The 10,785-nt window shown below is 35.9% G+C and overlaps 2 protein-coding genes across 3 annotated transcripts in view; both read right to left on the bottom strand.

The window, feature by feature from the left end:
* The window catches only part of LOC113289548 (eukaryotic translation initiation factor 5B-like), a 5,433-nt gene extending 4,503 nt beyond the window's left edge, over window positions 1-930 (bottom strand). Inside the window, exons 1-2 of the mRNA XM_026538826.1 lie at window positions 810-930; window positions 1-244 (exon numbers count right to left, since the gene is read on the bottom strand). Of these exons, the coding sequence (XP_026394611.1) occupies window positions 1-201 (201 nt within the window). The 5' untranslated portion in view covers window positions 202-244; window positions 810-930. The remainder of the gene's footprint in view (window positions 245-809) is intronic.
* Window positions 931-8,014: 7,084 nt separating this feature from the next.
* On the bottom strand, window positions 8,015-10,655 carry LOC113289546 (O-acyltransferase WSD1-like). Of its 2 annotated transcripts, none has more exons than XM_026538823.1 (6): window positions 9,626-10,655; window positions 9,038-9,116; window positions 8,867-8,934; window positions 8,569-8,787; window positions 8,344-8,481; window positions 8,015-8,240 (listed from the first exon to the last, which is right to left on the bottom strand). In XM_026538823.1, the coding sequence occupies exons 1-6, from the start codon at window positions 10,385-10,387 to the stop codon at window positions 8,085-8,087; spliced, it is 1,422 nt and encodes a 473-aa protein (XP_026394608.1). In that variant the 5' UTR covers window positions 10,388-10,655; the 3' UTR covers window positions 8,015-8,084. The 2 variants fall into 2 exon arrangements, with proteins under 2 accessions (XP_026394608.1, XP_026394609.1); XM_026538824.1 differs by having other exon boundaries at window positions 8,671-8,787.
* Between the last annotated feature and the right edge of the window lie 130 nt (window positions 10,656-10,785).

The raw sequence follows: 10,785 nt of genomic DNA, 5'->3' as shown, positions 1-10,785 counted from the left end.
TTTGCTATTGTTTATAATGGCTTCGGCATCGGCTTCACTAGAGCTGCTACCAAGTTGCCAGTTGGTATTTTCATCCTCACTTCCAGTAATGCAATAGTCACCATCTTCTACGACATGGTCTTTTTTCTTCGATGTGGACGACTCACTCTGTAGAACAAGGGAGTTCCTCCCGTCACAGACGAAAGTCTTCTTTTGATCCATTTATTCACGAATTTCGTAAAGATCATAATTTGGTTAAACGAACCTGATACAAGGCACAATAAAGAAATTAAAACCAGAGAGATACAAACTTTGGATCCAGTAAATAATAGCTGTGAAAACAAATTTATTAATGAATTTGTGTCGAAGGTGTTTCTCTACATTACCAGCCCTTCTAATATAGGCTTGAAACTAACCAAATTTAGACACTTCTCCTAATATACTCAGGACATAGAAACTTGATCTAACTAATATGAAACCCTATATTAGTGACAGTCAGTCTAGGGTTTGAGTTACACAATTATTATAAGCAATGTAGGTTAAAACTTGGCTGTAAAAAGCACATAGAAAATAAACTCTCATAATAAATCGACCAAATAATCAGAGCTCTCAAAGTTTGAACATGTCACAACAGAGAAGATAATATTCATCTTCTTGTTTTAATCAAATTTCAATTAGGTTTACAAAACAAATCAACAGCATTCCTATTAAATCAACCCAACACTACACCTAAAACCTCAAACCCTAAACCACACTACTACACCCAACTACTTCGTCTATGGAAATAGAATCGGAAATCAAAGATGAAAAGAAGAAGTGTGATATATTACCTTGGGTTGAATGAAAAGACGAGGTACCTCCTCGTAAGCCTAGCTAGGGTTGCAGAATTGGGTAGAGGTGTAGAGCCGCAGAGATAGAAGAGAGAACTTTCTTCTTCTCTTTTTCGCGAAGCAAAGTGAGGGAATTGGGTATGGAATTGTTTATTTATAGTGTTATTTTGGGCTTGTTTAACAAGTTCGCTTCCTACATCCACCATATAAGGTCCACCAAGTAGGAAATACCAATAAGGTCCTAGAAATAATATATTAGAAAAAGTTTAGTCCAGTTGACTGAGTTGTCTATCTGTTTGGTTCATTTTAAAAATATATTTTACAGTTTGGTCCTGTGAATTAACATTTGGTCTTAGAGTTTTGTCCACTCATGCGAAATATTCTTTTTCTGTTACTAAAATATCCCTTCACTACCGTATATAACCAGAAAAAGCAAAATCAGATTCAGTTTTAATTTCTCTCTCCTACTTCATTTGATGTTGTCGTTTTTTTTCTGCTGCTGCAGAAGCATTTTTCTAGGGTTTATGAAGATTGATTTTGTTTTTGATACGAAGATTGATTCGATTTATAGCAGATTAATGAGGACGTCATTGTTGCGAAGACTGATTTCATTTACGGTGATTTCTGGTTATAGAAGAATAATTCGATTTTTACGGAGTTGATTGGAATTTACAAATCTGATTTGATTTTTACGAGTTGATTTTGGTTTTCAAAGATTTATTCGATTTGACGGAGTTGATTTCGGAATTACATGTCAAATTTACGAAAATTTGATATTCGAAGATTGGAGTTGATTTGATATTTGAAGATTGGAGTTGATTTTGGAGTTGATTTGAATTCTTCTTGTTTCTGGTGAATATTCATACTAGTTCCTTTTCTGATTGTATTTTTATTTGAAGTAATTTTGTAGATCGGTTATGTTTCTCTTCTTATCAGGAGTTCATTAGGTTTGGTGAACTAACGAAACCTAATGTGTGTTTACGAACCATGTTTAAGTTTATGCATTGTAGATTAGTTTGTTGTTTGATTTTTAAGAGCAATGTGAATGAATGAAGTTTCTTTGTTAAGGCTTCATTTTTTAGAATGAACTCTTTCCTTGTTAAAGAAGAAGTATTCATGCCGCTTGTTTATCTGTTACTTTGTTATTTTGTTAAGAAGAAAGTCATTTTAAGAAATGAACCTTTATTTTGTTAAGTTTTTTAGTTGTTCATATGTTGGAATGAACTCCTTTTTGTATTAAGAATTTTAGATGTTCATTTATTGGAATGAAGTTCTTCTTGTTGTGTGTGTTCATTTTTTTATGTGAACCTTCATTTTTCAGGTTCAGTATGTCCCTTTCAAGTTTTTATGCAGCTATGTACTACAATGGACATGGCATTCCATTGGAAGTTTCTTTACAGTCGATGCTTCGTGATCTGAAAATATATGTTTGTGATTATTGGATAAACTTGACTCCTCAGAGCATAACATTTATTCATGGCCGAAGGTTGTGATAAAGTGTTCATCAATTGTGATTTTGCTCTTCAAGGTCTAATTGTTGTTTCTTGTTCAAAGCAATTGTCACATTTTGATTTGTTCGTTGAGGAGACTTCTAATGGTGGTGCTCCTAACACTTCATATGGTATTTCCACGCAGTCGCTCAGTGACAATGAATCATGTAGTGGGTTCACCGAGACTTTAACGATTAAATACCTGATGGAAGGTCATGAGGAATTAAAACCTCTTTTGTCTAACGGTTTGGAGGATATTTTTAAAAGTTGTTGGTCAAGTTTTTCATGGTGGTGTTGATGAGGTGCGCTTAGCTGTCGACAAATATTGCAGCAAGTCTGGTCATAAAGTTGCAAAGGTTAAGAATGATAGACTTAGGTTTACAGTCAAGTGTGGTAGAAATGCAGATTGTCCTTGGTATCTGCACACTATTCCAATTGATACCGCTAAAGTGTCTTTGCTATCAAGGAATTCAATTGGAATCATACATGTGGTGGTGATTATAAGCCGAATGATCCCCTTGTGAAGAAAAAATTGATTAAACATCTATTCAAGGATCATGCTCATATGAAGATTTTTTACGGTATTAACATAAAATACCATCATGCTTATAAAGATAAGGAAGCATCTCAGTCATAGATATATGGTTTGTTTTATAGATCTTGTTTGGTATGTTGAAGTAATAAAGGCTACCAATCCTGGAATCTATGTTAAGTTTGAATTTAATAAATCGACTAAACGGTTTGAGAGGCTTTTCATTTGTTGTGCTGCCTGTATCGAAGGATACAAGTTCATTCACCCTGTATATGCTTTATTGTGATGCAACATTTCTCACTAGGAGATTCAAGGGAACGTTAATGGCTTCCATTGTCGTGAATGGGAACCAAGGTAAATTTCTTTCTTTTTCTGTATAACTCACATTTTTGTTCATATATTTCCTAAAATGAACTAACAACATTCTTAGATTTTTAGTTTGTAGTTGTTACTGAACTGACTTTTTTCTTTTGATTAGTTCATATTGCTAGTTCACAGTTCTTAACGAACTGATTGTTTTTCTTCGTGATTAGTTCATTTTGCTATCTTCATAGTTCCTAATGAACTTACAGCTTTTAGTTCATACTTCTAAATGAACCGATAGTTTTCTTAATGAACTGAAAATTTCATCTCATGTTTTCTCAATGAACTGACAATTTTAGTTCTTTTATTTTCTTTAATTCTGTAGGTTTTTTTTCCTTTCGCGTTCGCTTTAGTTCCTTCAGAAGAAATTGAAGGTTGGGAGTGGTTCATGGAAAACTTGTAGTATTATGTCGCCTCTCGTCCTACCACCTTTATCACTAATCGTCATGAAGGGATGAAGCAAAGTATTCCTAAGTTTTTTCCTAACTCGCATCATAATTACTATTTTTATCATTTGAAGAATAATCTCCGTATCGATAAAGGATATGAGAAGTATAAACAAGTACTGGATTTGTTTCATATTTGATAAATATGAGTTTGATTTGAATGAGATATATATTATTGGACGTGGTTGGGTTTCCAAGTAACTCAGAAATATCGATCCCAAGCACTGGGCAAATGTTTTCTTCGTAGTATGTAGGTACGGGACACACTCATCAAGTATTGCATAATCTTTCAATAGCTGGATTCATCGCGAAAGGAATTTGCCTCCAACTTCCCTTGTTGATGAGATCATGATAAATATTATGAGGATGAGTTCGGAAAGGCGCGAGCTTGGTATAACTTATCTAGATAGTTTGACTCTCATTTACAAATCTATACTCAAGGAACATGTCGATATAGGTCGTCCATGAAATGTTACCGAGTCATGTAACGATATCTATGAGGTGGATTATCCCAGCTCTCATGTTGTTGATCTTATGCAGATGACCTCTACTTTCCAGAGATGGAAAGTGTTTGGTTTCCCTTGTGATCACACCACTGATGCTATTACTCTCAAGGGTGCTGAGATTTTGATGTATACTCAGCCTTACTTTGGTTCAAATCATTTTCGTAATTCTTATGCTCCTGCAATTTGACCCATTCCCAACTTTGATGTGTCTGAAGTATATGAACCTGAAGATAGAGTTCTTCCCGGTATTCCAAGGCCAGCTCCAGGAAGGCCACCAAAGAAGCGTATTCGCAGTGCTTATGAGGAAGGGAGGAGGCCTATGAAGTGCTCTAATTGCAAGAAAATTGGAAATCATAACAAAACTACCCGTCGTCAATTACTGTTGGAGTAGTATGCGAGCCTAATTGAATACAAGAGAAATAACTTGAATTGTCCCAAAGACCAATGTTCAAGGATCAGTCAATTTCAATCAACAACATAAGGTTAGATTTACCAATTGATCGATACAAAGCACAACCTGTGATATTTCAATTACATAATAAAATATAATGCGGAAAAGAAATAACACAGACACCAGAAGTTTTGTTAATGAGGAAACCGAAAATGCAAAAAAACCCCGGGACCTAGTCCAGATTGAACACCAGACTTTATTAAGCCGCTACAGACACTGACCTACTACAAACTAACTTCGGTCTGGACTGTAGTTGAACCCCAATCAATCTCACACCGATTCAAGGTACGGTTGCGCTCCTTACGTCTTTGATCCCAGCATGATACTATGCACTTCATTCTCTTAGCTGATCTCACCCATAACTAAGTTGATACGACCCAAAGTCGAAGACTTTAATAAACAAATTTGTCTCACACAGAAAACTCTACAGGAATAGATAAATTTGTCTCCCACAGAAATACCTACGAGTTTTGTTCCGTCTTTTGATAAATCAAGGTGAACAGGAACCAATTGATATACCAGACTTATATTCCCGAAGAACAACCTAGAAATATCTATCACCTCACAATAATCTTAATCGACTAGCGAAACAAGATATTGTGGAATCACAAATGATGAGAAGAAGGTGTTTGTGACTACTGTTCTATCTTGCCTATTGGAGATATAAATCTCAAGCCAATCTTACGATTGCACTCAATCACGATAGAAATAGCAAGATCAGATCACGCAACTACAGAAAAAAATAGTTGGGTCAGGATTCACAATCCCAATGAAGTCTTTAAGTCTTTAACCTACATGGTCTCGTGAGAAACCTAAGGTTAATGGAGAATCGACTATAGTTTACACAACTAGTATCACACATGAGGTGTGGGGATTAGGTTTTCCTGTTAATAGAATTATCCTTTATATAGCTTTCAAATCAGGCTTTGAAATTTAAGTTATCTTGGTAACAAAGCATTCAATATTCATCGTTAGATGAACAAAAGATTAGATTCAAGCTAATATTTTTCAACCTTTAGATCGATATTAGCTTGTTATATACAAATGAAATGTAACTTCATTTAGGTTTGGGTAACCGTACCTAAACGTGTACACCCATTTGATTCAGCAGTAGTTAACCAAATGGTTAGACATATGAGCACTTTCATATCAACCTTATTCATCTTTACCATAACAGGTTCAAATGACTCAAATGTGAAAAAAGCGGGGGTCTAACAACCACAACCAATATTTCGATTAGAAATATGTATGGACTAACTGCAATATACTTTCTATAGATCAACTAGACAGCCTAACTCAATCTAGGCAAAAGTATATTGAAGAGTTAATATCTCTTCTCTTGATTTGATCTTACTCAAGCAAATAGAAATCTGCGAGTCTTAATCAAATACAAGGAATAAACTTGGATGGTACCAAAGACCAATATCCAAGGATCAATCAATTTCCAATCAACAACCAAAGGTTGGATTTCACAATTGATCGATACAACGCACAACCTGTATTATTTCAATTATATAACAAAATATAATGTGGAATAGAAATAACCCAGACACCACAAATTTTGTTAACGAGGAAACCGCAAATGCAGAAAACCCCAGGGACCTAGTCCAGATTGAACATCACACTGTATTAAGCCGTTACAGACACTAGCCTACTACAAACTAACTTCGGTATGGACTGTAGTTAAACCATAACCAATATCGCATTGATTCAAGGTATAGTTGCTCTCCTTACGTCTTTGATCCCGGCATGATACTACACACTTGATTCCCTCAGCTGATCTCACCCACAACCAAGAGTTTCTATGACCCAAAGTCGAAGACTTAAATAGACAAATCTGTATCACACAAACAAGTCTACTGGATGGATAAATCTGTCTCCCACAGATAAACCCAAAGATTTTGTTCCATATTTTGATAAATCAAGCTGAACAGGAACCAATTGATAATACAGACTTATATTCCCAAAGAACAGCCTAGAGTTATCAATCACCTCACAACAATCTTAATTGTATGGTAGCGAAACAAGATATTGCGGAATCACAAACGATGAGACGAAGATGTTTGTGATTACTTTTTATATCTTGCCCTATCGGAGATAAATCTCAAGCTAATCTTACAATTTAACTCGTACGATAGAAAATGGCAAGATCAGATCGCTCAACTACAAGAGAAGTAGTTTCGTATGGCTTCACAATCCCAATGAAGTCTTTAGTCGTTAACCGACAGGGTCTCGAGAAGAAACCTACGGTTAAAGGAGAAACGACTCTAGTAAAACCAACTAGTATCACACAGGAGGTGTGGGGATTAGTTTTGCACGGATGCTAGAGTTCTCCTTATATAGTTTTCAAATCATGGTTTGCAATCTAAGTTAGCTTAGTAACAAAGCATTCAATATTCACTGTTAGATGAAAAACCTGATTTCTTTAAGCTGATATCTTTCAATCGTTATAGCTTGTCACACACAAATGAAATGCTTTCATTTAGGTTTGAGTAACCGTACCTAAACGTGTGCATTTGGTTGGTTCACAAATGGTTGACCAGTGGTTATCCATATGAGTAACTTTCATATTAACCATATTCATCTTCTTCATAACTAGTTCAAACGACTTCAAAAGAACTCGTTCAAGAGCTGTTCAATTGCTTAGATCTTTATAATAGACATAATTAAAACAAAATCGGTTTGATTCGCTTGAATTAATTTATGAAAAAGATAGCCATGGTTTGCAAAGATTGCATTCCTTAATGATTTATTGTTTTAAGTTCATGAGCTATTGATTTGAGATATAACCAACTTGGGTACGCGTACGGGTACGCGTACTCTAGCTTTACATGAATTGGGTTTGAAAACCCATCAGAAATTTTCGGTTCGAAAACTTCCGAGATTACGTGTACGGGTACGCATACCTAAGGTGACGGTTTTCCATTTGTAAACTAACAAACCTCAGCAGAAATTTTCGGATGTGGTGAAGTTGAAGTTTGTTAACCATTCTCCTGGACCAAATTGCTATCCTTTTTTAGTTCCCAACAAGATTAGTTTTAACTTCGGGAATTGCTAGACCCACCAAAAAATAGGACCGAGAATCGCATCGAGGAAGATCGAACAGACTCACTGATGAGTTCTCAACATTGAGATAGCGAAGGGTAGGAGTGGAGCTCGGAAGCCCGCTATCCCTCTCACACGGTGCGCTCTTCGGGTTATTTTTTCGGTGGATCCATCATTTTCCTTTAACTTTCTCATAATGCATTTCCCTTCTTTCTTTTTTTTTGCTTTCTTAAAGAAATAAATTAAAGAAGTATTCTTTTCTAGAGACCAGATCGTAGTGTCAGCACGTAGTCAGGGAAGAAGAGATTACATCTAGAATCCTAAGTTGGACCTTTTTCCAGGCAAAATTATGTTTTTTCTTGATACAACTTGTTCACGAAACGCAGTACAGTAAGCCAAATTCTCAAAAGTAGTACTGACGCGAGGAGCATTAATAGATTTCTTAGGTATACAAAGAAGCAGTACAAACGTCCTTCATTTCGAGCAATGCATCTTCGAAACACTTGGCAAGGAATTCAGGGTCTGGTATTATGTCTTTAGCCACAAGAATTTGCAACTCCGCATTTCCAGCGTAACTCACCATATGCATTGTGAGTGCCTGCAATTTTTTTACAAACCATTCAAGAATCCAAAATCCGTCCTCAACAACTAGCTAACAACAAGATAACAACTGAATATGACAAAGTCGAGAAAATACTTACATGGGGTAAACTAGTTGAGGTTACTCTGAATGAAGTTACTGGGTTTCCTCCAAACATGATCTCTTCTTGTGGACCAACAACATTTGATATCGTAAAACTTGTATTGCAAACAACTCGGTAATTAAGCAGCATTGCAGCCTACACATAGTAAGAATATACCGATACATTGTCAGATGAATTCAAATCAATATAGTTTGCTTAGAGCCTTGACTAGAAGTTTATTACCTTAGGACCCAAAAGCGACATTACTAAATTTCCAAATGTATAAGAGAAATGAGCTTCTAAAGAGAGCTTCTTTTTATCGAGCATAGCTTTAGCTCTCCTTACATATTGAAGTGGATCATTATCAACGTTTTTATGGTGATAGATTGGGAGCAAAATGAAGCCAAATTTGTTACCCCACCAACTTGACAGTGGTTTGTTTTTCACCAATTCTGACATATCCTGTTATTAAAGTAAATTCATTTGTATATGTAACCCATTTATGTAAAAACAAAGAAATGAGGTTGCTAGGGAATTAGACCTGCAATCCAGGCTGTTTTCTGAGGTTAACCATTCCCAATCCTGTGATTCGAAGTCCCTCTTGTAACTCTAAACAAAGATGCTTTAAAATTAACTGAGGTCGTCATAAATATCGATGTTAGTTTAAGATTGATAAGGTTTGATTGGCTTCATGAAATGACATGTTGATTACTTGAATTTGAAGGTTTATGGTAATCCAAGTATCGCGATAATCCGGCTGAAACCACTCCGAAAAGGACATCATTGATGGTCTGCGATATCATCATTTATAAACACCGTCATTCACTAAATCAACAGTAAAAAAAACAGTACATCCGAGTCAGAATCAATTAAGTCGGTGAAAAAGTACATACTCGCTGACTCATGCATGTCCTCGAAAAACAACACATGGTTTTGGCGTTTTGCCATTCTGTTTTCAAGTTGCACAACTTGCACGTAAGGGTAATGGAAGCATGTTTTCTTTTTCCTTTTTGAAATCTTGAATTAAAGTTACAAAGAGACCAATTCATTTTGCACAAGAATTTGGTCAGGAGAGCTGTCAAATAGCAACTAAGATTTAACGTACCCGCCAAAGATGACTATAACAGATGATATTGTCACACTACGTACGACCAATGAAAACCATGACCAATCGTACCATTCTAGACTTGTCAAAAACATTAAAAACAATAATCATACTTTTCTAAGCTTTGTATTCGACTATTTGTAAATTTAACAACTAACATCCAGCTTAAAGAAATTAAGAATGAAGTTTACTGACCGTATTAGCCATGGCGTTCTTGACGGATTTCATATCATCCATTCTGAACCTTGCAGTAGCTGCCTTTCGAGGCCAAAGTTCAACCCCAGATCCACCACTTAACTTCGTTTCAGCATCTTTCACAAACAAGGTTCTCAGCAACAGTTCCATGGCATAAACCATAGTACACCAAATGGTCATTAACAACTTCCGAACTTTCTTACCCATACTGCTTTTGCTAGTACTCTTGTTGTTGTCTTTCTTTGAGGAAGAAGTTGGAATACTGGGTAATTGATCAGGATGATCAACTTTCTTACACATAGCCAGAAACAAAGACATTAAAGAAATCACGTCACCTAAAGCATGATGAACTCTCAATATTACACACTTTTGTTCCTTCAATAGATGTAGTTCCCAGAGCGGTTTGCTGATATCAAGAGGAGTCGAAACTGAAAGATCTGCCAAGTAACTATTCACTAACGTGGTATCGTCATTCTTACAGTCATCTCCCTGACCATAGATTTTTTCGATATCTTTAACAAGGAATATGTGTTTATCTATGTTTAAACCGTTTCTTGTTTCCCAATATTCTCTTCCTTCCTTGTCTTTGACTAATACACTTCGAAATCTTGCATGTTGGAGCATGATTGAGTTCTTCATTTCGGTTTTTATGGTGTACTCGTCGATAGGATGCTTCAGACCGATTACACAATTGATTACTGTATTCATCTCTTCCTGTAAGAATAACCGACCTGCAGGTGTTACTGGCTCTTGTTTTTCCATGGTACCTAAACAGAAGTTTAACAAAACTGCAAGAAAATGTTTGAAAGTTCCGCTCAACCATAAGCTAGGAGACGTGTTTTATAAGTACTCCTCAATAAATGAAGTGTGGAGGAAATTTGTTGTAGCTTTAATTGACTGTAATTGATGACATTAGGCAAGGTCAAATAGAATCACCATTTATTTTTCATTCTTTACCCACACCCTATATATGTTACTATTTTTGGTGATAAGTCGAACAAAAACGGCATGCTCTCTTTGATGGGTAAATACGACTTCGGTTCTCATCCTTCGTTGTGCCCCTGAGACATCTCCTTTATCAGAAGGAAATCAGATTTTCAAATATTTTCCACGTGTTGGAACAAACAAAGCCTCATAGTACGTGTATGCTGCCTGAAGAA

Source organism: Papaver somniferum, chromosome 6, assembly GCF_003573695.1.
Source record: "Papaver somniferum cultivar HN1 chromosome 6, ASM357369v1, whole genome shotgun sequence".
Classification (NCBI taxonomy): Eukaryota; Viridiplantae; Streptophyta; class Magnoliopsida; order Ranunculales; family Papaveraceae; genus Papaver; species Papaver somniferum.
The sequence above is the reverse complement of the archived record's forward strand: the minus strand, read 5'-3'. Positions and strand labels throughout refer to the sequence as shown.